Source organism: Podarcis filfolensis (assembly GCF_964270895.1).
Source record: "Podarcis filfolensis genome assembly, chromosome: 10".
Taxonomy (NCBI): domain Eukaryota; kingdom Metazoa; phylum Chordata; class Lepidosauria; order Squamata; family Lacertidae; genus Podarcis; species Podarcis filfolensis.
Genome location: NC_139612.1, coordinates 23,907,108 through 23,934,959, shown reverse-complemented (window position 1 = coordinate 23,934,959; position 27,852 = coordinate 23,907,108). Strand labels below are relative to the sequence as shown.

At 42.0% G+C, this 27,852-nt stretch overlaps 2 protein-coding genes across 2 annotated transcripts in view; one reads left to right on the top strand and one right to left on the bottom strand.

Moving 5' to 3' along the window:
* Positions 1-9,264, bottom strand: part of LOC310743932 (uncharacterized protein) — a 419,281-nt gene extending 410,017 nt beyond the window's left edge. The window contains exons 1-2 of the mRNA XM_083574676.1: positions 8,585-9,264; positions 6,289-7,159 (exon numbers count right to left, since the gene is read on the bottom strand). Coding sequence (XP_083430802.1) covers positions 6,714-7,159; positions 8,585-9,263 — 1,125 coding nt within the window. The 5' untranslated portion in view covers position 9,264 and the 3' untranslated portion in view covers positions 6,289-6,713. The remainder of the gene's footprint in view (positions 1-6,288; positions 7,160-8,584) is intronic.
* Positions 456-27,852, top strand: LOC310743926 (uncharacterized protein). Its single transcript, XM_083574661.1, has 11 exons — positions 456-742; positions 2,243-2,332; positions 2,923-3,030; positions 5,662-5,746; positions 14,456-14,517; positions 16,708-16,890; positions 18,285-18,367; positions 20,202-20,278; positions 23,624-23,761; positions 25,098-25,130; positions 27,622-27,852. The coding sequence occupies exons 1-11, from the start codon at positions 506-508 to the stop codon at positions 27,684-27,686; spliced, it is 1,161 nt and encodes a 386-aa protein (XP_083430787.1). The 5' UTR covers positions 456-505; the 3' UTR covers positions 27,687-27,852.

The window sequence follows — 27,852 nt, the reverse complement described above, 5'->3', positions numbered from 1 at the left end:
TGCATTCTGAATCCTATTGTTCAAGAACAATCAGATTGCTGCATTCTGAATCCTATTGTTCTAGAACCAATTAGACTGCTGCCTTTTGGATTCTATTCAACTCGGTACATAACACTGGCAGAGTTGCAAGACATTCCCCCACGTGCAAAACGCGTCCACCTGCGTTGCAGCAAAGGCGAAACTACTCCCATTTTTTTAATAAATAAAAAAAATTGCATTGCCTGCCAAGCAGCCCAAACTCTCCCTACTGAATGCAGACGTCTGGTGGAGACGCCCTGAGGATTTTTATAGGGTTCTTTCAATTCATGACGGTGCAAAACGGAGACACTCCCCCCCATTCAAACAGGAACCCCAGAGAGAAAGTGGGCTGCGGTGCCGTGCGTTAGTCCGGCCCCTTTCCCGCGCGTTTCCATGGCTGCGGCTCCGAAGCGCGGAGGGAGGGGGAGGCTGCCATGGCGACCGCGCCGCGCCGGGCTCGCCAGTTTCGCGCGCCTCGCCCACCGCAATGGAGCAAGGGCGCCTTTCTCGGCAAAGCCGGCGGCAAAGCGGGAGTCCGGCGCCTCCCTCGGCCGGCACGAAGCCCGCCGCCTTCGCCAAGAGCGCCGGGGCGGAGGACCCGGCCGAGGCCGACCTCGAAGCCGCCGTCTCCAAGCTCGTCTGCAGAGTGGGGCGCGTCCAGACGGAGGCGCGCACGTATCTGCACTCGGCCATAGGCTGCGAGCGGGCCAAGCGCTGGCGGGAGGTAACGGGCGCCTCTGCCTCCTCCCGGCTCGCTGGGGCGGCTGCCCGGGGGGCGCGAGAGCGCGCGTAATGGCGCGCCTCTCAAAGCTGCGCGTGGTGAATCCTTCGGGTTCCACCGGTCGAATCTGGCTGTGGAAACCTTCGCGGGGATTTTTCCCCCGGATATAATAATCTGGCTTGACCCGCGCGAAGAAGTTTCACCTCAGTTTCTATGTTGGATGGGCTGCACGTTCGTTTGTGTGACGTAGGGTTCCATACGTCATTTCTCTATTTTAAATAGTGACGTCCTAATCTTTATCATTTATTGAATTTATATACTGCCCTATACCCAGAGGTCTCAGGGCGGCTCGCAGAATAAAATCAAAATATAAAACCAAAAAATAATAACAACAGCCCAATGACATCCCTCTCTCCAACCGTCCAAAAACCACACCCCACATTTTAAAACGGCATAAGTAAGAATACATCTTTCCACACTGGTTAACTGATGCCTATTTTGAACTTTTTAGTACGTTTTTACTGCATGTTTTTACCTATTTCTGTTGTGAACCGCTTTTAATCTATTATTATTACCTCACCCATCTGACTGAGTTGCCCGGCCACTCTGGGCAGCTTCCAACATATATAAAAAACATAATAAAATGTTAAACATTTTAAAAATTCCCTATAGAGGGCAGTCTTCAGATGGCTCTGGGGTTGCATAACTCCTAAATCTGATGAAAACGGACAACAACAACCCTATGAGGTTGGTTAGGCTGAGAGATTGTGACTGGCTCAAGGTCACCACCAGTGAGCTTCGTGGCTGAGCAGGGATTTGAACCCTGGTCTCCCAGGTCCTAGTTCAACACTAACCACCACACCATTCTGAAACACTAAACTTTTGCATTCCTTTTAGAATTACAGTCATTTGTTTTCTTCCTTTGACACAATGGTGTGGCCAGTGGTGAAGCTGCATGCTCCGCAACCGGGGGCAGAGAGCAGGCGGGGGTGCAGCTGACGCCCCCCGGGGGGGTGGCATGCATCCAGGGGGGCCACGCCGCCCACAGGGGCGTGGCGCACCACCCACAGGCGTGGTGCGAGTTTTGGGGGGCGTGACGCCCAGCGCCCGGGGGGGGAGTGCACGGCGCGTGTCTGGGGGGGCTGCTGTGATGGCTCCCTTCGCACCCCCGTTCCTCCACCAGTGGGTGTGGCAGAGCTTGAGAGAAATGGGATGCCTAGTGTGATTTTCCTTTCCTTTTCTAATATGTTTTAATTCCTGTTTTTAAATGAGTGCTTTATACATGAGTCATATTGGATACAAATACACACTGTTGTGTGTATACATACATATACACAAATATACACACAATTATATTTCATTCATGTGAATCTTGCAACAACAAAAAGGAGCAACTGCTCTGACCTGCTTTTTGTTTTTGAAACAGAAATTTTGTTACTTGCAGAAGCTTGGAAGTTTTTACCCCAGCTTGAGGTCCTAATGCTATTTTTATTTTGTTTTCAGGCAATTGAATACTATAGAAAGCTGCTATCTTCCTTGAACAAAATGAAGTTTCCTGCAGAATATGTTCCTGGTCATAGCTGTATACGGCTGGTAATTTCAGTTTAGCATTTAAAAGAAAAATAGGACCAAAGCACACACTTGTGGGTTTGGCTGTAAAGCATGGGTTGGTTTTTGATTGACTGATATTTTTATAATTAGTATGGTACCAAAGCTTCCTATAGCTGTTCTGGCGGTTGTTTTGTTTTTACGGTATCCAGGCAGCCCCCAGCTTACATGCGTTCAATATGTAAGCGACCATGTATATGTGCATCGCGATGAACCTGGAAGTGACCCAGAAACGTCATAAGGATGTCACTGAAACATCACTAAAAGTATGGAACGGGTTGGAGCAGAACGGTGTTTGTAGGCTTTTCCAATGGGTTTCAATTATACGTGATTTCACAAACATGAAACCACCTTGAAATGTAACCCCCATGTAAATGGGTGTGTGTGCCTGTAATCTATTTATATTGTCTTTTAAACATTGGGGGAATAGTCATTCTTGATTATAAGTCCCAATAATCCTGGTTGCATTCTTATTTCATAGCACAAAATCTTCTTTTAGTGGGTATTACTCATTATTTTGAACTCCAGTACTAAAATATTATAAATAATGTGCTATCCTGGTTTTTTTATTTTAGGTGTTTGAAAGCTATTATCATCTAGGTGTTGCTCTCCAAAAATTAGATTTGCACCGCGATGCTGTGGAAGCGTTTACTAATGCAATAGAAGCTGCAAATGTCCCCAAGGTATGGAACTTCCGTAACATTTGTATTATGTGTACAATTTGTACGGCAGTTCTGTATTGTAGGGAGAGAAACATATTGTTTTCATTTAATTGTTACCTTTTGAGAAGTTTAATGAATCAAAGGAATGCAGTTTTAGATGCATTGTTCACGTACATAATTTTTAAATAACATACTATTCACCCCATGATTAGGAGGAATTAGGTTAACAAGCTACTGTTGTGGTAACATTTAACAATTACTGTACATCACATGAGAACTAACACCTAAATGAGTATTTTGGCATTGCAGACTCTTAGCAAGAAATAATTTCTCAAAATGTTAGGATATTTTATGCCATAGTTATTCCCAAACCTTTCCCCCCACTGACAAATTGAAAATTGCTCAGAGTCTTGGCAAATTGCTTAATTTTATCTGCTTGTTGTAGCAATTGTAATGTGCTATACTAGAAACTATATGAATTGTAATTGTATCTTTATTGCTTCTTTTATTTATTATATATTTTATCATATTGCAATTTGAATTCCATAGAATACAAATTGTAGTGCAACAAAACACGATATAAGACCATTGTGTAAGCAGATTTTTGTTTTGAAAGCATGGTGCAGAGAAAAAAAGTTTGAGAACCACTGCTGTAGAGTCACTTAAGTAGTGTTGATAATGTTATTTAGTATGTTGATTAGACATTATGTAGGCATTGGGGCTTTATTGATAGTTTTTTTGGGTTTTTTAAGTAAATGTCTAGCTGTCCTAGAAAGAAAGTTTTTCGGCAAAATGTGCAGATACCCTTCTAAGCAATTTCTTTGAAATGAGTCATCCTGGCTCCTCCCACCTGTCAGTGTTTCTAGCCTATGAGTGATGTGAGAGCTGTGATTGATAAGTGAGCACCAGGCAATAGAAATCCTTGTTGTTTTCTCCTCCCCTTTAGTGCCCTTTTCCTACTTCTCTCTTATTTTCTAGACCATGATAGTTTGCCTTCCTTGTCCCTCTAGCAACCAAAATGCATCTTAATCTGAGATCAGGTAGCCCCTTAAAGTTATCTTCTGTAGATATAACACAATAAGTGTGGGTGGATGTTTAGAAATCCTCTTCCCTCAAAAAGACAAATGTGTAAACTTTGCAAAGAGCTTAGGCATGTTTCCTGCTGTGCCAAAGACCAGGCTTTCATTAAGAATTCATTTCATAATTAACTCACAGTACAATGGTATACATGCCCACTTAGAAGTAAGTCTCTTTGTGTTTAATGGGGCTTCGCTCCCAAATAATCGGATGCGTGATGGCAGCCTAGGCTTTGGTTTAGGGATGGCATTGTGGGAATTTTTTTTATTGTGCCTTTAACAGCTGTATGGTGGAAACTCAACAAAATCCTTTTCTAGAGATGCAGTTATTGGGGAAGCTTCACCACAAATGGCAGCTGTTCCCTCACAGGATCCTTTTTTTTAAAAAAAGTGCTATATTGGCCACTCTCCAGTTCTCAGGTACAAAAGGAAGTAATCAAAATGAATTACAGATTTTGTTAGAAGATCAGCAGTTTCACATGTGAGTTCTTTAAGAACTCTTGGAATTTGTCAGTGTTACCTAAAACTTCATTTTTTCACCACTATTTGCTTCAGTTCTTCAGACTTGCTCAGGGATCTTCCGTACGTCTTCTTTAGTCAAGACAAATGCAAATAATTAATTCAGCTTCTCTGCAATCTCATTTTCCTCCTTTAGCACTCCTTTAACTCTCTTGTTGTCCAAAGGCTGTACAGTGGTACCGCGGGTTACAAACTTAATTCGTTCCGGAGGTCCGTTCTTAACCTGAAACCGTTCTTAACTTGAGGTACCACTTTAGCTAATGGGGCCTCCCACTGCCGCGCGATTTCTGTTTTCATCCTGAGATAAAGTTCTTAACCCGAGGTACTACTTCCGGGTTAGTGGAGTTTGTAACCCAAAGTGTTTGTAACCTGAGGTGTTTGTAACCCGTGGTGTTTGTAACCCGAGGTACCACTGTAGTCCTGTTCATACTTATCTGGAGGTAAGTCCCATTGCATTAAGCAGCTAACACCCAGGTAACTACTGTTGAACTTAATATACTCTCAGACATGCTTCTGCATCTAGCATTGCACTTTTAGTTATGGAAAAATGAGAGTGTGTATTGTTTTGCCTTCAAATTTTATTTCTGTGATCTATTTGTACTTCAGATTAAACATAAGTTATTAAAAGTGTTGTTGGTTCCTTTGTAGTTCCCATACAATCTCATTAAATTCTGTCTCCGTTCCTTTTTCTCTGCAAGGGAATAAATTGATTTATATGAGCATGCTGCTAATGTTATAGTTCCCTGTCTAGCCCCTTGGGTTCTAATGTTTTTTAAACTCAGTACAATTATGGGAAACACTGCACTGGAATGATGACATAAATCATCCCCATAGGAGTCTGAACAGTCTGGGGAGTAATCTCATAGAACCCTGCTGAGGTAAATAAGACCAGTAATTTGAAATAAATAAAAGAGCAATGGAGCTAATGTGAATGGCTCAAGAATTCCATTAGATTCACAATGGCAGTGTTTATGTGGCATAGCTGTGTAGATCACATTGCAGGGCTGTATTAAATATAATAATATTGCAGCTCACAAGAGTATCCTCTTTTCTCCAGAGTGTCTGTCATGTTGGCTGTGTTTCTGGATCTTACTACCAGACACCTGCGTTTGCGAGGAGAGCTTATGCATATGTAAAATGCGGTAAGACATATTGCTTCTGTAGCCAAGCTCAATAAGCATGCTTGTGTAGGAAAAGTAATACGTCAAATTGAAATATATTCTACCCGCCTTGGCATCACTATGGAACAGCGTGATAAGATCTGAGTTTGGATTCTACAGTGTTATGAGTCTGTCTTACGTGCCAAAGGCAGATGTTCTTCTAAATTCAGTGAAAATCAACAGGTAGTGGGCGGATTGGGATCACACCAACTGTGACCCTACCTCCCCTAGGCTGTATACATTCATCTGAAGGTCTTCACAGAATTGCATACATGTTCCTCATCTTGCTGTGATGCATCCTGTATTCTGTTGTGAATCGTCAGTGTTCCTAGTGTGTATGGGATTTGACATCTGTGCACTGAATCCTGGGCAGATACTTTGGGTTTTGTTTCTGAAATCAATCAATTCAAATCAATCCTTTTTTTTTTCAATTGCCAACTTACCTCAACCGGCTGATATTTTTGTAATGTAAGTTCAGAATCATTAAGGAAGTGGGATCCCTCTCTCTAAAAAAACCCCTCTACCTGGCTATTTCTGTTGGGATACTGCCAGGGAGACAAAGTCCATCATGACTCCACGTCGTCTCCGGACGTCCATCGATCTCCCGTAGACACGCAGTAACAGCAATTAGCGACATGAGCTCCAGAAATAACTTGCCACATTCCTGGGCTGATGCACGCTCTATCAGCAGAATTCACACAGCGAAAGATGCACAGCAGGAGAGCATTATTTAGAAGTTTATTCAGCGTTGGTCAGAACAAAGAAAAAACATGACAGCCTGCTTGCGTGTTCAGGCAAAAAGAGAGAAACGAAAGCAATAGAAAACATAAACTTTCTGTGAACGGGAAATACACAGACTCTGTGACTCACAAAGCCTGCTCCCTTTTAAGGTGGAACGGAAACATCCTAACATCCTCCCCCTTTCAGTGTAACCTGTAGTACCTGTGGTTCAACCCAATTGCAACCTCTGTACGTAAACCTTAAGTTGTTCTCTATTAACAACCTTAGACAACAGATCAGCAGGAATTTCATTTCCTGGCATGTAGGACACCTGAATGAGTCCTTTCTGAATACACTCTCTTGCACGATGTAGCTTAATCTGCAAGTACTTGGTTCTTTGCTTGCAACTCTCTGAGTTCAGCAAAGCCAAACAGGATCTATTGTCTTGATACACTTGTATAGGACATTTCACAGAAACTCCGATGTCCTTAAACAGTTGCATCAACCACTCACAATCCATGAGTGAAAATGTCAGAGCATTGAGTTCTGCTTCACAGGAACTTAGGCTCACTGTCGTCTGCCTCTTGCACAGCCAGTCAAACAGACAGTGGTTGTACATGTAGCATACTCCAGAAGTGCTTGTACCATCCGTGGTGTCACTTCCAAAACTAGCACCTGCAAAAGCATTTAAAAACCATATTGTCAGGAAAGCATTGTTTAATGTCTGGCTAAGATATAAAGACTTACTGGAGAATAAAACCCCAAGGTGGTTGTCACCAATGGAAGCAAAGGCACTGAAAAAGTCCAATATGGAGGCCAAATGGCCGAAATATTGGGAAATATTGGAACAAGAAGGAGATAAATTGAAATTGCAGAGTTTTGAGAAATTAAAAGACAAGGTGCGAGATTGGTTGCACTATTTTCAAATAAGAGAGGCCTATAATTTGGATAAAAAAATAGGTTTCCAGGTGGAAAAATCAAAACTGGAAACTGAATTGTTAGAACCCAAAACAAAAACACTTTCAAGAATGTATAACTTGCTGCTAAAATGGAACACGCAGGATGAAACAGTTAAATCTGCTATGATTAAATGGGCACAAGATGTTGGTCATAACATCATGTTTGCTGACTGGGAACAGTTGTGGACCACAGGTATGAAATTTACGGCATGTAATGCCCTAAGAGAGAATATTATGAAAATGATATACAGGTGGTACATGACACCAGTCAAGCTTGCAAAAATCTATCATTTGCCCGACAATAAATGCTGGAAGTGTAAAGAAAATGAAGGAACATTCTTTCACCTTTGGTGGACATGCCCAAAGATTAAGGCTTTCTGGGAGATGATTTATAATGAAATGAAAAAAATATTTAAATATACATTCCTTAAGAAGCCAGAGGCCTTTCTCTTGGGCATGGTCGGCCAATTGGTGCCAAAGAAGGACAGGACTTTCTTTATGTATGCAACAACAGCAGCAAGAATTCTCATCGCAAAGTATTGGAAGACACAAGAGCTACCCACCCTGGAAGAGTGGCAGATGAAGCTGATGGATTATATGGAATTGGCGGAAATGACTGGCAGAATCCGAGACCTGGGAGAAGAGTTGGTGGAAGAAGACTGGAAGAAATTTAAAGACTATCTTCAGAAATACTATAAAATTAATGAATGTTAAAACTATGCTTGGATTGGTAATAAGTGGTAATTAGTGACAAAAGTTAATAAGATTATGTAAAAAATGTATTGATAAATGGTTGAAAATATCGATGTATAATATGTTATGGTACAAAGTTAAAATATTTGAAAAAGGGTAAGAATTTGCTGAATTAAGTATGTAAACGGGAACACAAAAAGGGGGAGGTGTGAGGAGGTCAAGAACATAAGCACATGAATTTGAGGATACTGGGAAAAATGGATTTGTTTTATTTCTTTTTCTAAACTTCGTTTTTCTTAATTAGCTGTTGTTTTTCTTTGTGTATTTTTTGTGTTTTCTTTTTTGTAATGTTTATTTTTATCTATGGTTTTCTATTCTGTGAATTTTTATTTTTCTCTTTTGTAAAACTCTAATAAAAATTTATTTAAAAAAAAAACAAAACTAGCACCTGCAAAGATTTCAAGACCTCCAGTCTTCTGACTGGTGGACCTCAGCCTGTAGCGCAAAGTCCCTTTCAAATAACGGGCTATGCGCTTCAGAGCTTTCCAATCCTGAACAGTAGGATTGTTAGCATGTCTGCTAAGCAGGTTAGTGCTTACAGCTATGTCAGGTCTTGAACATCTAGCAATAAAATTCAACTTGCCTAGAATGCATCTGTACAGCGTAGTGTCAGAAAACGCTTCAGCAGTACTATCTACCTGGTAACCTGTCACCATCGGTGTGTCTGCTGGGTTTGCATCAACCAAATTCAACCTGGTTAATACATCAGCAATTTTCTGTGTTTGGTGTACCAGAAAATTACCTGCTTGGTCCCTCTCCACCTGCAGAGAAAGATAGTTGGATACCTCACCAAGATCCTTCATGTCAAAGTGCTCCTTCAGTTGAGCTAGGGTGCTTTGGTAGAAAGCCTGATTCTTCCAAAACATCAGAAGATCATCAACAAAACATAAACAATATAGTTTGTTTTGCCCCTCCTCCTTGACAAACACACATGGATCAGCTTTGCCCTGGTGAAAACCTAGAGAAAGCAATGTCTCAGTGAGTTTTGTGTTCCAACACCTGGCACTCTGCTTGAGACCATATAAGGATTTCCGCAGTTTACAGACCATTCCCTTCTGTATCTGCATTCCATCAGGCGGAAGCATAAACAGCTCCTCCCCCAAAACCCCGTACAAAAAAGCTGTATTAATGTCGTGATGGGAAACATGCAGTATCTCCTCTGCAGCGATCTTATTTGACTCATATTTGACTCATATTTGCTCTCATATTTGACGGTGGGTGAGTAGGTCTCGTGGTAATCCTGTCCTGGTACCTGTGAAAAACCTCTGGCAACCAATCTGGCTTTGTGTCTGACAACCTTGCCATTCTGGTCTGTCTTGGCCTTGAAGACCCATTTGCTGCCAACCAGTCTCATTCCTGGGACTACCGGTACCAGTTCCCAAGTTTGGTTCCTGTTCAAATAATCAACTTCAGCCTTCATGGCATTAAGCCACGGCTCAGCATCTTTAGAGGTTAACTCCTGAACCTCTTTGAAGCTTGAAGGTTCCCACACCTTCTCTGAGCTACTAAGAACAGCAGTTGCCGTCTTAGCAAACTCACCAGCAAATCTCTTTGGAGGTCTGCCTTTGGTCGCCCTTTCAGACCTGAGAACTAGACGCAAGTCTTCTGGACTCATCTTCTCCTTCTTAGGAGAAAAGTGACCAGTGGTGAACAATGGTTCTTCCAGTTCATTGTCAGACGCATCAGATGGTCTGACTGAGGCCTTTGCGCTCTTGTAGTCTGCTGTGTCATCACTGTCACTGACACCAGCAGCAGCGCCACCCACTGAACTGGAATCCGAACTCTGATCATCATCCTCAGCTTCTTCTTCTTCCTCAACACTATCTGCTTTTTTCACATCACCTTCATCCTCCTCTGGGTAACTCTGGAAAATTCCCACATTTTCCCCCCACTTAGGATTGTACTCAACACTCTTTGTGAACTTAATGGACTTAGAATCAGTCATCCATACCCTGTATGCACCTTTTTCGTACCCCATGAACAAACCATGTGCCCCACGCTTCCCAAGCTTGTTGCTCTGTGGGGTGTGTACCCACATGTCAGAACCAAAGATTCTCATGTGCTTGACGTTAGGTTTCTTACCAAACATCTTCTCATAGGGGGTACAACCAATAGGTGATGACAGTCTGCGATTAAAGGAATAAACAAACGTCGACAGAGCTTCCCCCCAAAACTTCTCAGGGAGATTGGCATCATGCAACAAGGTTTTCAGGCCTTGAAGCAAAGTCTGATTTGCTCGCTTCGCAAGTCCATTCATCCATGGCGATCTAGGCATTGACAAGTCATGCTGGATTCCCTTCTCAGTCAGGAAGGCTTCAAACTGCTGAGAAGTGAATTCCCCGTCCCGATCAGTAAAGAGACAGCCGATACGTTTACCGTGAACATTCTCCAACCAAGCACAGAATGCCTTGAACCTAGGAAACGCTTGCGATTTCTGCTCAAGCATAGACACATGAATGTACCTGGAAAAAGAATCAATTAGAACCATGAAGTACCTTGCTCCACCCAAAGAGGGCGCAAGTGGACCAACCAGGTCTGCGTGGACTAGCTGGTAGGGTTTGGAAGCCTGCCTGCTAGACTCCTTGCTTTTTGGAGCAACCTTCACCTTGTTCTCTGCACAAGATACACATTTCATGTGAAACTTACAGGGTTTGATGTTCAAACCCTCAACCAACCCAGGCATCTTGGCCAGCGCCTGCCAAGACATGTGACAAAATCTTCGATATGCTTCATGAATGCATCCTGCATGAAGAACCTTGTTAGTTTGTGCAACACAACAAGAATCAGCATTAGACACAGCAACAGCATTGTCATCATAAGTTAAACAGAACAAACCATCTATAAACTTTGCATGCAAAATGTCCTCTTTGCCTTTCCTGATGACACAGACGCTCCTCTTGAAGGAAATCTCAAAGCCACGCCCAATCAGCTGTGGGACACTGAGCAAATTGTCTGCAGCACCTGGAACATAAAGTACATCTTTGATGGTTGTATGCAGACTTGCCAGTTTCACAGTCCCAACTCCTGCAATTCGCAACGTCTTTCCATCAGCCAGGTGGATCTCACCATCTTGAGGTTTGAAGGAGATAAACAGGTTCTTATCATTTGTCAGATGGCGGGTGCATCCAGAATCAATAACAAATCTGGCCTTGGCCTTTGGATCAGCTTTTCTGGTAAGCAAAACCTTGTTTTCCACCGGCGTGGGCTTTTGCTGCTTGCCCCCCTGCTCCTGGCCATCAACCTTGCCTTTAGCCTTTGGTGAAGCTGTGCCAGCAAACAAAGCCTTGTTTTCCACTGGCGTGGGCCTTTCACCCCCCTTCTGCTTCGGGCCATCTGCAGGCATCCGTCTCTGTTTACTTCTGGCCTTCCGGCCTCTGCAAAGTTGACCTTGGCTCCCATGGGAAACAGAGCTCTCAGCTGCCGACTCCTTGGCTCCCCCTGGAGGCTGGAATGCTGCCTGGGATGACATCACAGTCAGCTCCCCCTGCAGCTTGCAACCGGTGCCCTCGGCATCGCTGCATTCACTCGCATTCTGGGAAACAGCCAGGACCTCCAATGCAGTCAAACTCTGGGCTGGGATGACCGGCAGATGAGCTACTTTCAAAGCATTCCACATCTGACGTGCAGTCGTGTTGCCAGCTAGCGTTTTAATTTCCTCCAGAGAGACGGATAAGACTATTACGTCCATGGCCCTCGAATCTCGGGCCTTCTATCTATCTGTCAGAGGAACTGGACAGATAGATTGACGCAGCAAACTCTCACACCATTTTGCCCAGGTCTCATAATTGTGCCTGTTTAACTCTGGGCACTCAGCAGCTTCAGAGGCTTGGAAAAACTCCATTCCAGCTCTTTACTTGAGCCGTGAGTCTTTTTCACTTCAGAGACTCCTTATCTTGGCTCCTCATAAATCACGAAGCCTGCTTGGCTCGGCTCCCAGGCCAATTAGGCCAGCCGGACATCAGAGACTCTTGCCGCGGCAAACAGAAATGTCTTTGCTTTTGCTTTTCCCACACATATCTCAGCAGTCTGTCGCAGTCTTACTCTCCTGTAAGTGCCGTGAATCTGGGCCCATAATCTGTTGTTGGGATACTGCCAGGGAGACAAAGTCCATCATGACTCCACGTCGTCTCCGGACGTCCATCGATCTCCCGTAGACACACAGTATCAGCAATTAGCGACATGAGCTCCAGAAATAACTTGCCACATTCCTGGGCTGATGCACGCTCTATCAGCAGAATTCACACAGCGAAAGATGCACAGCAGGAGAGCATTATTTAGAAGTTTATTCAGCGTTGGTCAGAACAAAGAAAAAACATGACTGCCTGCTTGCGTGTTCAGGCAAAAAGAGAGAAACGAAAGCAATAGAAAACATAAACTTCCTGTGAACAGGAAATACGCAGACTCTGTGACTCACAAAGCCTGCTCCCTTTTAAGGTGGAACGGAAATATCCTAACAATTTCAACCACTTACTTCAGAGTTGAAGCCTGTTTTGCAATTAGTCCGAAACCAATCCAGCTCTGTTAAGATGCCATATTTTACAGATCTTGGATTCCCTTAAAAATGAGGCTTCACTTTCACCCTTATGCCAAGCTTAAGTTAAACTGTGCCCGGTTCAACCTAGTCATAGAGAAAACATTCTTGCCTGTTTAAGTAAAAACAAATGCCTGCAGTCCAGTGTGGTGTAGTGGTTAAGAGCAGTGGACTCATAATCTGGTGAACCGGGTTCGATTCCCCGTTCCTCCTCATGCAGCTGCTGGGTGACCTTGTTGCTAGTCACACTTCTCTGAAGTCTCTTAGCCTCACTCACCTCACACAGTGTTTGTTGTGGGGGAGGAAGGGAAAGGAGATTGTTAGCCGCTTTGAGACTCCTTAGGGTAGCGATAAAGCAGGATATCAAATCCAAAACTAAGACATGTTTGTACTTATTTAGGAAAATAAGTCGAAAATTTTTCCTTCAGCACCACCTGTTGAATAGATTACTGTGCACAGAAATCCAATTATGTGCCCATTTAGGCATGTAATTGATAGTTTACCTGAGCAGCAACAATGCAAGATGGCAGGTTTCCTGCATTTTTTGCTTGCTTCAAACAACCCAGTGAGCTGAAAGTACCAAAACATCTAGCAGCGTTGATAGAATTTGCATTGAAATGGTTTACATGGAGACAGACAACAGAGGCAGATTTACACATGTGCATTCTTAAATGGATCAAGTAACTGCATTATCAGCATTTTGATAGATTTATGCAGGTACATTTACAAGTAAGTGGGAAGCCTTTTTTGTGCTTTGCAGAAGATGCTGAATTATGGCTCAGAAAAGTGGTATACAAATTTAATAATAATAATAATAATTCTAAATAATAATGAAGTCATTCTCTTTGCAGGAGGAAGATAGGTAGGTGAGACAAAGGTTTTGTTGCACTTGTTCCAGCTTGTTTACATAGCACTAAACCATTGATTTAAGCATTACAGTACATGCCAACCAGCTGGATGGCAACTCAACATTTTCTGGCCCTACATGTAGCCTTGTCTTTGGGTTTAGTAACAAAATGTAGTTTGCAGTGATATAGATTGGTTGCTTTCTAAAGTTATCAGTTGGCCTTCATGCTGAGTTATATTACTAAGGCTGTGGTCCGTTTCACATGCCACATTAAACAGTAGTTAAAAACAAACCATAATTTAATGCAAATGTACAGGATTCTTGTGCATGCTGCCGAGAAGTTCTCACTCTGCTCCTCCCCGTGGGTTCATGGTTTGTTTCTTTCCAAACAAACTACTAGTGGTAACTCAGGTTGGTTCTTGGCTTATTGCTTATGGTTTGTTTGGAGAGAAACAAACCTTGAAGCAGGTTCAAGGTTTGTTTGGAGAGAAACAAACCTTGAACCAGGTTCAGATGTGGCAGCTTAGCAGGAGCAGAGGAGGAGGGAAGCAAGAACTTTTCACCAGCATGCCCAAGTACATAGTGCATTCATACTAAACTATAGCTTGTTTTTAATCATAATTAAATGTGATGTGCAAACCAGGCCTGTATGTGCACTAATGAAAAGCAGCAAGTTGATATAATACAGGCTTCCCTCAACCTCGGCCCTCCATATGTTTTGAGACTACAATTCCCATCATCCCTGACCACTGGTCCTGCTAGCTAGGGATCATAGGAGTTGTAGGCCAAAAACATCTGGGGGGCCGAGGTTGACGAAGCCTGATATAATATTTTGTGGTGGTTGCTAGTCATAGAAGAAACTCTCTCTGCTCTGTTCCTAGGCAAAATCAAAAAAGCAATATGTGATGCTACAAGAGCTGTGGATTTAGACCCCATGAATCCTGTGAGTAGTAATGCTGTGGTTCGTGTAACTATAGGATTCGCTGTATGTCCACTTTATACCCTTGTAGAATTTTAAGATTTTTGGTCGGGGAAATTGTGCCATATTTTCTAAGAGGTAAGCCCAAATAAATAAAATAAATAACAGATTTCTTTGCAGACTCATGAAGAGTTGAAGCAAGCATCCATGTCCAAGGCCTCAGTTGCACAAAGCCATTTCATGATTTGATAAAAATTAGACTGCTGCACCATAAAACTGAGTATATAAACACAAGCTGATGCGGTAAACATTTGCTATACTATGTCTATGAATCTAGTAGAACTTGCTGTTACTTGAACACAAACATATAGTTGCACTCTCCTTGTTTCTCTTGAGTGACGAAAAATTCCAGGGCTCAGCACGTAGCTGAATTTGGTTTCCTTTGGAAGAAGGACAGTGGATGCTTACAGTGTTTTGTAATGTTTTAGTTTATTTACAGATATACAGGTTGGGTATAGGAGAAGGTACATCTTTAACATTCATATCAGCCAACCAAATCTACCACCCTTCATCTGATCTCCAGAGAGAAGCAGCTTTGAATCTCCTGATGCTGTTAGCTTATAAAAACTCCTCTTTCTCTGTGTATGTTTCTCTGTCTGTCTGAGTCAAATCTGAAGCTTCTTTTGTTTCTTTTCACACAGAGACCTAGAATACATCATTCTTGACTGTTAACGCTCCTTTATTACCTTCAGGATTCTGGCGGGGAGTTGCCTTAATCCACATGGATTGCCCTGTTCTCAGAAATCTAACAGCAAGATGTATAACAATGTAAAACAATGTGCAGTGCTTACACTGGATTAATAATACTTCCTAAATCTGTGGTTCCCAAACTCCTCGCCCCCCTGCAGACCACTTGGAAATTCCTGAGGCTCTTGGTGAACCTCTTAATAATTTTTTTGGTGTTCTACTTATCAAAGCACATACATAATTCATATTTTAATAACCGTAGTCTTGCCTTTTTAGTGCAGTGGATGAATAATCCCCCCATGCTGGCATCACCATATACCTGAGGCCAAGCTGCTGAGAAGCGCCCTTTCAACTGGTGATTTTTTAAAGGAAAAAGTAGCAGTCTGTACCAGCAGCATATTACAGAAATCAATAAAGACTGGGTCCTCTTTGCCCTATGTGATGATTTGCCCCTTGTCAAAGCACTCTCTACCGCTATCATTGCAATTGGTCCATGCCAGGATGAAGTCTTGATATTCTTGGTAGTTAACGTGGATCATCTGGAGCTCACAGACCACAGTTTGAGAAAGGTTTAAAATGCAGTGGTGTGGCTTCAGTCATAATCTCACCACAGTTTGCATCCACACTGGCTCTTAGTTAATTTCTGGGTACATTCCAAAGTGCTAGTTTTAACCTCTAAAGCTCTTCAGTTGGCTGGGTCTTAGCTATCAGAAATATTGGACCTGCTCATCACCTTAAATCAGTGGCAGAGGCTCTTCTCTGTTTCCTCCTCTATTTGGAGGTGAGGAATGTAGAGAAGCATAGAGGACCATTTCTGTGGTCGTGGGATGCCTGGAGAACATCTTCTCTAGGTATGTCTTCCTACTGTGGCGGGTGCTGGTAGAAGGAAGGCTGCTGCTCTCTTGTGCCTTTCATTGAAGTGTTCCTTTAAAGTTCAGCTGTTTTCTCTGTTTATTTCTTAGCTTAATCATTGTGCGATTTGTGTTTGTAGAACTATATATATATATATATATATATATATATATAGTTTTATTGTAAGCTGTTTTGAACTGTACAGTTTGGAGTAATGCTACCCTTGTAGCCTGTCTGTGATCTACGCAGTTCTCTCACCCATTTCATCTTTGTGGGAGGCCTGTGAAGTAAGTTAGGAGCTGAAAAGTAGTGACTTCTGGTGAGGGGCAGTAGTAATATGCTGAAGATCCCAGGTTGAATCCCAGGTAGAGCTGGGCATTCCTGCTGAAAACCTAGAGAGCTGCTGCCACTCAATACTGAGCTAGACAGCTAGACAGACCAATGATCTGACTGATTATAAGACAGCTTCCTGTGTTGACTTTCCTAAGGTGAGCTCCATCCCTGAGTGGGGATTTGAACCTGGTAGTTTAAGTTACCTGTGGATTTAAGCTGTGATTTAGACAAAACACCTTTTTTCCCCAGTTTTTGCTGACTGCTACACTTTTTATTTCCTAGGATGTGTACTGTATCAGAGCTCTTGCGTGGAGCTCAGCAAAAGAAAAAATGAGAGCCCTTACTGATTTGAACTTTAGTTTCAAGCTGAATTCATCTCATATTTGCACTATGATCTTAAGGGGAGCTATTTTAAACTCCCTTGGGAAACTGCCTCCTCCGAAGAAAAATAAAGATCACGAAAAGGTAAATGGCATTGTCCTGAAACTTATGGTTTTCATTGGTTTGCCTCATAATTGCCTCCGAAGGGGCTACCAGATTTTATCCAATTCTGAAAAAAGGTCTAGCACAAAAAAACAAACCACTGGACCTATTAGTATGTAATTTGAAAGACTTTAGCTACTTGCTAGGGGCTGTTCAGCTATAGATCTCACTCATTACTGTCAATAAGCTGGGGAAGTTATAGTCATATTAAAATAATAATTATAATAGTGAATATGAGGGCCACAAAGCTTTGTTTTTCTGAACTGGGATTTGTTTTGTGACCCTGAGCCAAATTGGAGACTCAAAAATTGGTTTCTACTGTCTCAGGCTGTTTTTTTCAGAATGTTGAGTGGGAGTCGGAACCAAATCTCATGCTTAGTGCACACCTCTTGTTTTCATCCTTATCAATTTCATGTTCTTCACCACACAGCTCCGCACTGAGGGTGAAGAAACAAGCACTATTTGTGATTATGTATGATTACCATGACATGGCAGACTAGTAAGGCTATAGCCAGCAGTAGCAATTTAATACATTCAGGTTATCATGTGATAACTGTATTTACTGTGGATAGAATGTTATGTAGCCTGGTTCTGTTTCCTTGTCAGATATTGAAAATCTTTTCTCTCTGTGTGTAATATTAATAAGACAGTGGCTGTGAAATCTATGCATTATTACTGGAACCCACTCATGTTTCTTTTCAGGATTTCAGTGGTTCACACAATCATTAAAGAAGCCATCTCTTGACTTCTACAGATATGATTACATTTCTAGTGTTTCTGTTCTGATTAACTCTGAAATTCTTAAGGAAGTGTGACATCACCCACCCACTTGCATGCTTTTTAATTAAGTCCAATGTTATTCTCTGACATAGGAAAGTCAAATGCAGACTTTCCCCCATGATGACATGATTTGAACAGCATTTTTATATTCTTTACAAAAGCATTATCCTCTATATCTGGCGCTGCAATAGATACATCCCCACTTTTAAATGACTCTATATGTCTATATGTTACATCCTTGAAGGAAAGTCTCCATTGTGTTTGCCCAACTGCCCATCTGTAGAACGGCTAGTAGCGCTGGCATTGCAATACTAAGAAAGGACCAAATCATATGCTATAGGCACAGCCTAAAATAGTCTTTCCACTTATTTTCATCCCTGACAATGAAAACAAAAACCAAGATCCTCTACTCCAGTATCAAATTCTGAGTTATCCAGATTCCAAATAAATAAGTCAATTTACAGCATTGCACCTTTTAGAAATCCTACACGTGCTCTTAATCAACCCTTATATTCCAGTGTCTAGTAGTACTGATTTTTCTGAACACACCGGTACCTGTCTCTGAAGATTATTTAATTGTTTTTGTTTCCCAATAGGCATCTGATATTTCCTGGGAAAGCAGGAATTTCTTTGATGTGGAAGATTTTTATAGTCCGAAAATTCCTTCATTCTATGATAAGTGAGTAGGAATGCAAGCAGCTGCTGCATGCAGTATAAAATTGCATGATAGCAAATGCAAACTATTGGAGGGGACGCTGTGCTTTTGAAAAGGGCTTGAAGTAGCAAAGTAATCTCTTTGCACTTATTCAATTTCAGTTTGTATCTTCCACTGTAATTGCAGCAGTACTGTACTTCACAGAGAAACTGGATTTCTCCTTCGGGGCAATTAAAAACAACAACAACAACCAGGAAAAGCCATTTGGGGAATGGGTGACTTGAAGTGTTGCTGGGATATATTTAACCATTCTCCATTCCAAATCCCTTTCCGGGCAGCTTTCATCTCCACTGACATGGGATTTTCAAATAACTTGGGAGATGATTTGGAGTGAGGAAATAACAATGGGCTCCCAATTGCCCTTTCCTGAAGTGGCTTTTCTTGCTATACACAAAGGATGATTGGTGTGTGTTTGTGTATTAAGAGCAGTTCCAGGATTTCACAACATACTCATGTGAAGTGCATTAAGTGTGTGCATCCACAGTGATATAGGGTCAGAATGAATCAACTGCAGAATCATTCCTTCACTACCAGAAATGCACAGAATGAATGTACTTTTAAATAACATATACAGTTGATTAAAGGTAAAGGTAAAGGGACAGTTAAGTCCAGTCACGAACAGCTCTGGGGTTGCGGTGCGCATCTTGCTTTACTGGCTGAGGGAGCCGACGTTTGTCCACAGACAGATTTTCCGGGACATGTGGCCAGCATGACTAAGCTGCTTCTGGCGAAACCAGAGCAGCGCATGGAAACGCCGTTTACCTTCCCGCCAGAGTGGTATCTATTTATCTACTTGCACTTTGACGTGCTTTCGAACTGCTAGGTGGGCAGGAGCTAGGACCAAACAATGGGAGCTCACTCCGTCACGGGGATTCAAACCGCGACTTTCCGATTGACAAGCCCTAGGCTCAGTGGTTTAGACCACAGTGCCACCTGTGTTCTTAGGGAATAAATAATACACAGACACATCATCATCATCATCATAATTTATTAACATGTAATTTGGATTTTTAAAATTCCTGCTATAATATTCTTTTTTCTTTTTTAAAAAAGCATGTTTGAAAATTAAATCTGACCTTTTATATATAACCTTCATAAAAATGAATGAATAGCCGTCTTTTGAAATGCTGTTTTCAAGAAAGAATTGTGGGGCACATCACCACAGGTGTTATCCTCCAATCTATCTTATTGACATTTGAATCCTATTTGATGCCCGGAAATTAACTGATCGCTGCAATTTGCTCAGTTAGTACTCGAGTTATCAAACAATGTGGTTACCTTAAGCAATTAGCGTGCACTTCATTTTAGGAAATATTTAATTAAGTAACTAGATCTTTAAATAATTTGATTAATGATTTGATTAAGATTCCTTTCTTGATGATTTAAATCAATCCATCCTAGACATACCTTGATTTTTTTAAAAAAAAAAATAATCTGCATCTGGGCAGAAAGGCTTCTAAAATTATATATTAGCAGAGCGATCTTAGACATGTCTATTCAGAAGTAAGTCTGAAGGAGCTCAATGGGACTTTACTCCCAGGTAAATCAGGCACAGGATTACAGCACGAGGGAAGTATACTCATGCATGAAACCTCAGAGAGCTTCATTCAGCCATTGTAGACTGTAATAATCCCGGCCAGCCAACGGCCTGTCTCAGTATAAAGCAGTTTCCTTTGTTCTTACGTTTTGTGATGTTGAATAAACCATGAAATGAAGGTAATAGTGCATAAATATATTACAATGCATAAATGTTAATAAAACCAAGTTCCTTATCTTCTGATGATTTTTTTATTTATAGATACCTCTGGTCTCTAAATGTTTTTCATACCGTGACTGAAATAGACCTGTTTGATGGAGCTAGATTCCTCTCCAACTGTAAGAGCCAGTAAATGTACTTGAAATGATTATGCTACAAATGCCTGCTTTGCCTTGCCTTTCAGTTAGTTGGATTCCTTGAAAATGTCCTTTGGTTATAGAAACCTATAGGAGCACCTTCCTCAGTGGGGTGAGCCTCAGCTATGTCCTCCTGCCAGCCGTGTCACTGCTACTTTACTAAGAGGGAGAGGGCAAGGCCGTGGCTGCATGGCTGCTCTGGTGAAAACACCAGAGTAGCTCCATTGGTGCATCAAGGATTCCCAACCTCACCTGCCACCTTTCCCCTCCCCTTCCATGTACATAGCAGTGATGCTTCTGCCGGGAGGCTATTGCTGCCTGTAGGCTTAGGTATATTAGGAAACTCATTTAACAAACCACAGACGCAGATCCACTGACGTTAATGGACACAGCTCATTTAGGTTCATTAATTTCCATGGACTTAGTTGCATACGAGCCCAATTCACTATATCAGGCATAGGCAAACTCCGGCCCTCCAGATGTTTGGGACTACAATTCCCATCATCCCTAGCTAACAGGACCAGTGGTCAGGGATGATGGGAGTTGTAGTCCCAAACCTCTGGAGGGCTGGAGTTTGCCTATGCCTGCACTATATTGTCCAGCACAAAACACAGCCTCTTGTTCAGCTGCCACCAATTTTCCTGCATGATGGAATGCTCTCTGAAGTGCTGGTGCAAGATGCCTGAAGCAGAACCCCAATGTCACCCTGCTAGGGGCAATAGGTTAAAAGCCTTTGCAGCACCATTCAGGCTCCCAGTTCCTGCCTTCATCTTTTCTGGTGCTGCCTGAAAGCTGCTCTGTCCTGCTGCGTGGCAGGAATCTGGTTGTCTGGAATCGTTGCAAGTAGATTGTTCAGGATACTTAATTTTTTTTGGTTTACCCCATACATCAGAACTCTAGATTACAGTAACTTAAACTTTTTAAAGTTTTGGTCCCCCCCCCCCAAAAAAAAGGCAGATGGTGACAGGCTGCTAATTTGTAAAGTGTCTTCACCCTTAGATCAGTCGGTAGAGCATGAGATTCTTAATCTCCATGTTGTGGGTTCAAGCTCTACGTTGGGTGAAAGATTTCTGCATTGCAGGGAATTGGACTAGGACGGTGATCATTGTCGCCCCTTACACTCTACAATTCTATGACTATGTGACCATAAACCCAGCAGCAGCAGCAGCAGCAGCAACAACAACAACAACAACTGTAGACTAAGATACATCAACTAAACAGTACTTTATGGGAATTTCATAATTAACAAATTCCTTGAGCAGAGACGAGAGGAGAATCCATTCGGTGCTTATTAGCTTGGCTGGAGAGCCTGTGCAAGCCACACAGTCTGCTTTGCATTGTTCTGAGGAATGCTTCTTTCCTCTCCAGTTGTCATTCTGCAGAAAATTCCAAGTAAAAAGGCACTTTCCCCCATGCCCCCCCCCCAGAACACTTCCTGCCCTTGGACTATAAACCTACAGAATCCGCTCACACAGCTAGCTTTCACCTGCAAAGAGTTGTGGGTCTATTTTTGCATTTCTCTGTGTGGTATTTAAGAGGCCTGTCAAATACCTGTCTCCTTTGCCTACCAAGCTTTCAGAAAATCTTGCACAAAGGTCCCGTTCAAGAAAATGCACTCAAGGGCCAAGCTACTCAGTTAAGAGCCTTGCGTAGTGTGTCTGTTATTCAACACAGTGTTTCATGGCACTGATTCTCGAACAGTGGAGGTGGGCCTCAGTGCCACAACCTGTCCAGTCTCTCATCATTTGCCTGCCCTGTCATCTGGCTGTACTGCAGCCTTTCGACTGTGCTATCACCAGAAGGTCCTTGCATTCTGAGCAGAAGTGGCTGGGAGACAGATGTTTGGTGGATGGAGGGAGGGAGGGAAGGAAGGAAGGTCTCCCTCCTCTGAGGGGAAAGGGCCAAAAGAGATGTTGAAGGGAATTGGAAAGCGAAATGAAGGGTTAAAATTTTATTATTAATAATAATTAAACTGGGAGTAGAAAAGAAGGGGGTGTAAGGGAAAAGAGGTTACAGGAAAAGTGAATGTAGAATGACCAGGAAACAGGGATGAAAGAAACTGGGAGTTTGGAGGGGAGAAAAAGGTACAAGCCAGTGTGGCGTAATAGAGTGTTGGACTAGGACTTGGGAGAGCAGGGTTCGAATCCCCACGCAGCCGTGAAGCTCACTGGGTGACCGTGGGCCAGTCAACATTTCTTCACCTCACAGGGATGTTGTGAGGATGAAATGGGGAGGAGGAGAACCATGTACACCACCTTGAGCTCCTTGGAAGATAAAGTTGGCATATAAATGTGATAGATAGATAGATAGATAGATAGATAGATAGATAGATAGATAGAAATGTGATAAATATAAATAAATACAAGTTGATTGTGAAAATAGGATTGGAGAAGAAATTACAGGAGATAAGTAAAAATACATTGAGAGTCATGCTAGGGTTGGAAGGAAAATATACGTTTTTAAAAGCATATCTAGAGCCTCTAGATCAGTAAATTCTCCTTAAAATTGGGAGGCTGAAACACAGTCTTTTAGAACAAACATCTGTTTTCAGCTTCTGGAAAGCTGAGCAATGCAAGTCCCTGCCACAAGGAAAACACCGTGGCAAAGAATGCAGTGATAGCAACAGAACGTGGTGTCTGCTGCCTTTATCTGCCACCATTTTGTGGCAGGCTCTGCCACTGCAACATTGTTCTGTGACCAGTGGGCCTCAGTAATTTTCAACCCATCTCAAGCAGATCCTAGGGGAAGAAATTTTTAAAGCAGGTTTTATGGGAAAGATGAACCCTAATGCCAGTTTTTCATTTTGTTGTTCCTGAGTGCTCCCCATGTTTTACTGGAAAGACTAAAGGTTGTCTCTGGTGCTGTGCAAGCAGTATTCCACTTGAGCAACAGGACTTCTTCTTCCTTCATGCCCCTGAAATTGCTCTCGAGGGTCCTTCAGCCTTCATCAGCAGATTTGGCGGGTGTGGGACTGCAGGCGGAAGGAGGGAGAAGTTCCACTCCTAAGAAGAAATCTGTTGGACAAGTGGAACAGAAGTCTTGGATACAACACATGACTGTGCTATGTGTGCCTTAAATTGGGTTTTATTACGTAGAAAAATATGCCTCCTCAAGTCAGCAGAATTCTTAAAGCGACTGCTATTCTAGCAGTGAAAGCTGTACATATGATACTTGTTTACTTACATTCTGATTTCTGTTCTGCCTTAGCTAAATATTTCATGGCTTTTTTTGTTTTAGAGTTCGTTTTAATCCTTTAATTCAGAAAAAAACTTTTTCTTATGAAAATATATATATTGCATAACATAATTTCTCATGTTTTTGAATTAGCCATTAGCAAAAACAAAGAACAAAACTTGGGGAGACCATTTAAATGTGGCTCTCTGACAACGTATTCCGACAACATTTCCTTATTAAGGCGAAAGATGTACTCACGGCAAAGCATGGCATCAGTCACAGGAATTAATGGTAATAATTAAATAGATACTTAAAAGATACTTAAACATAAAAAATAATAGGATGCTTTCTTGCTTCAAGCTTGGAAATGTAGCTATGATTGTTAAGGTGCTTGCATTTGCACAGACTGAATCTTGCACACACAAACATATGCATGCACCTAGGGATGTCTGAGTATTTTGACGAAAACAGGAGTAGAAATTGCTGGTGTTTGCTTATCAATCCAGCGAATATAATTGCTATTCACTGTTGTTGCTTTGAGTCCAGGATTGATACGTAATTGATTAGGTTTCTCCCCCCCCCCACATTTGCATCAAAATGAATGGGGTGGAATAAGGCAATGGCCACATAATTCACATTATTGATTTTGTAAACGGTGTAAATTATATAATTTTATCACAGCAGGCAGCAAGACAGTGTTTTGGGTGGAGGATAAACTGGGGCAGAACAGAATAGCTCAGTTGGTTTAAAGCAGGCTTCCTCAACATCGCCCCTCCAGATGTTTTTGGCCTACAACTCTCATGATCCCTAGCTAGCAGGACCAGTGGTCAAGGATGATGGGAATTGTAGTCTCAAAACATCTGGAGGGCCGAGGTTGAGGAAGCCTGGTTTAGAGCGTGGCGCTCATAATGCCAAGGCTGCAGGTTCGATCCCCGTAAGGGCAGCTGCATACTCCCTTCCAACTCATATGATTCTGTGCTCAAGAAACAGTGTTGCACATTACCCCTTCCACCCTTATAGACAGGCCTTCTGCTATGTGAGGGTGATTCAGGGAAGTTGAAGAATAGGAAGAAAGGCCTAAAAACAATATAGGTAAAGGTAAAGGTACCCCTGACCGTAAGGTTCAGTCACAGACGAGTCTGGGGTTGCGGCGCTCATCTCGCTTTACAGGCCAAGGGAGCCGGCATACAGCTTCTGGGTCATGTGGCCAGCATGACTAAGCTGCTTCTGGCGAACCAAAGCAGCGCACGGAAACGCTGTTTACCTTCCCGCCGGAGCGGTACCTATTTATCTACTTGCACTTTGATGTGTTTTCGAACTGCTAGGTTGGCAGGAGAAGGGACCGAGCAACGGGAGCTCACCCCGTCGCAGGGATTCGAACGGCCAACCTTCTGATTGGCAAGCCCTAGGCTCCGTATATTAAAACCTGTGAAAAGAGAAGTCCGCAGTAATTTCCTTAAATAGTCACAAAATCAATGAAATACTACACTGCAGATTTATAAAACACATTGATAATATTAATAATATTATATTTGCTGTTAGGTGTGTGCAGTTGCTTTTTAAATACATCCTAACATTTGCTTTTCTATATTATTATTATGCCTGAATACTGGATTGGTGCTCTCAGGGAAGAATCGCTCCAGTTTATCATCAGCATCTGGTAATCATTTTATTTTTTCATATTGTTAGAATTTGTACCAGAATTGTTTTTATATAAATACTTTCAAAATATTAAAGTGCTCATCAAGCCCTGGAAGCTTCAACAGAAGCTTCAGAAAGAAAACTTGAAAACATGATCTACTTTGTATATTATAATGCAGGCAATGTAATCCATCTTATCCCCTGGCAGGAATCTATGTTCCAAGCAGCTGGAGCCACATATATTTAAAGCCATATTGGCTTGTGAGTTGTGTGGTTCTCCCTGCTGCCATACTCTACCTTTCTCTTAGATCAGTCTGTAGTAATATAATCATCCTGCCACAAAATAAATCAACCGGCTTCTCCAGACTGGTGGTATAAAATATTACAGGATTTCAGGCAGGAAGCTGATTAGAAATGAAGCTGTGTAAAAGCCCACAACCTTTGTAGGTGCAAACAGTATTTAAAGTAGAATCACATGTGACTTCTCTGATAGCAGCACGAGCACAAATCATCAGGAATGCACAATAAAAATGATGTCTGCAGAGTCCCGAAGACTACACTGGATTTATACAATGCCTTTTCAAGGGAAAAATACTTCTTGTTATATTTAGTATAGCTCTCCTAATAAATCTTATCATTTGCTCCCCCCTTTTTTAAAACTGTGCCTGACTACTGAATTGGTGTTTTCAGTGAAGAAAGACTCACATTTGCCAGCCACACAGGAATCTGGCAATTAGTTTTTCTTATCCGTGATTATTGTTTTCCATCTCAAAAAGGTTGCATTTGAAGGCCTTAAAATGTTCAACAGAAGCTGCAGAAAGGAAACCTGAGAATATGATGCACTTTGTACATTGCGGGGAGCGCAGTGCAATCTCAGCACATGGCAGGAATCCTTTCGCCAAGCAACTGAACCATCTCTTCCCACCCCCCAATGTGGCATGCCTGCCATTAGCCAGAGTACTACCTGTGAGATGCAGTACCATATGGCTAGCAATTCTTGGAAACTTGAAACCCCCTGCTGTCTTCTGAGCTTCTCTAGGCCCTGGCCATTTCAGTGAATAAGGCTGCTTAGTTTTCTATTGTTTACTGGGCCTGGATTTTTCCTCAGAAGCAACACCTAGAGACAGGTAACTCTCAAGTCCAACTCCATACAGAGGCTGCAGTCGCACCCTGCATTGGTAGCGCAGAAAAATAAATCCTACAGAACTAGATAAACTCCACCTTCACCTAGCGATAAGGAATGACACAAGGCTGTTTGCTGAGCACCCTTGGGTCAAGATTAGATGCACTCTTCGCCCCAGAATCCTAATCTGCCTGGGAGTATTTCTCATAGTGCACAAGTATGACTTCCTAGAAGCATGAACAGTAGAGGGGCTACAGAGTGTCTTGCCTAGATTATCATGCTCAGGCTCACTGCCTCCCCAGCAATGGTATAGGAGCCCTTTCTCTGCATGGAGCAGCTTCCTTGGGCCAGTAACCTTCACCAGTAACCTTCCATAGGATAGTCAGGAGGTCCACCCTCCACCTTCATGTGACATTCAAAGATCATTAAGTTTGCTTCTTAAGAATCCTGCAATGGATCGTGCAATGAGTACGACAAAGCTTTTTCCTCCCACCATGTTCTAGGGATACTGCAATGCCTTTGCTCTCTATTCTGCAACCCTATTGACTGACAACTTAAAGTTGGACTTACCATGATTTAAGTATGGGGGAGAAATTCAATTTAGTTTGCATTTAAAGGTGAACCCAGATAGTTTGCACTTTCCCAAGCAATATGCAAACTGAAACATTTCCTAAAAAATTTGCACCTTTCTGAATTTTGAAGGGCCAAATAATGTGTATCCCCTACCTGTTTTAAGTCTTATGTGTTCAGTTTATTTGTATGTTTTATCTTATGCTGGTTTGTGACAGAAATAAAATTTGATACTGTGTATGAAAATGCATATACTAGGGTCAAGTTTGCATTGAAACACACCTATAGGTGCAAATAACCTATAAAAACACATTATAGTAAGGAAATTGTTTTAGAAAAAGCATGTGTATTAGGCAAAATTGCATACAGAAGTTTGTATAAAGAGAAATTCACACTAAAGTGCTGATGAATTTTCATGAGGATTTGTAAAAACAACAACAACCCAAAATTGTTGTGGAGAACTGAACTTGAGATTGAAAAATGAGAAACAGATAAACTTGACAGATTCACCATGGCTACTGTGAAGTACTCTTCTAGTAAGCAAGGAGTGAATCAGACTAGCTCAAACACACAACAGGAGAACAACCAGATCATTGAGAGTGGTTTGCATGTTTCCGCTGCACAATTTACCATGGCAGTTTCTTAGTTAAGGACGCTGCTGTAGTCTAACTTTCCCTAAACAATGGTTTTTTGTTTATAAGAGATATTATATGAATTAGGCTGGAGTCTGTTTGAAAATTGGTGATGGTTAAACTAATGCAAAAATACAGAAGAGAGAATGCTGAATACAGTAACCCCTCCCCTCCCTGTTCCTTAGGCAGTGAAAAATTAAAGAAAACTGTGGCAAAAAGATCAAGTTCATTTACAGGCTGGAATGCATGAACAAGAAATCAGCTTTCAGCAGGATCATGGTGGCCTGGTACATGGCAAGGTATCGAGTGATGTTTTTGACAGTGGAGCTTAAAATATGCTATATTTTAAAACTGGCAATCTTTAAAATGTATTCTGCTCCTTAGTAAAGGACTTTATTAATATATGCATATATTGA

Bases quoted from the DNA above. Each gene is read 5' to 3' on its own strand.
- LOC310743926 (XM_083574661.1), top strand. From the start codon at position 506: ATGGAGCAAGGGCGCCTTTCTCGGCAAAGCCGGCGGCAAAGCGGGAGT. The intron at 3,031-5,661 runs GTATGGAACTTC...TCTTTTCTCCAG, and splicing joins AAGCTGCAAATGTCCCCAAG to AGTGTCTGTCATGTTGGCTG. The intron at 23,762-25,097 runs GTAATAATTAAA...TGGTGCTCTCAG, and splicing joins ATCAGTCACAGGAATTAATG to GGAAGAATCGCTCCAGTTTA.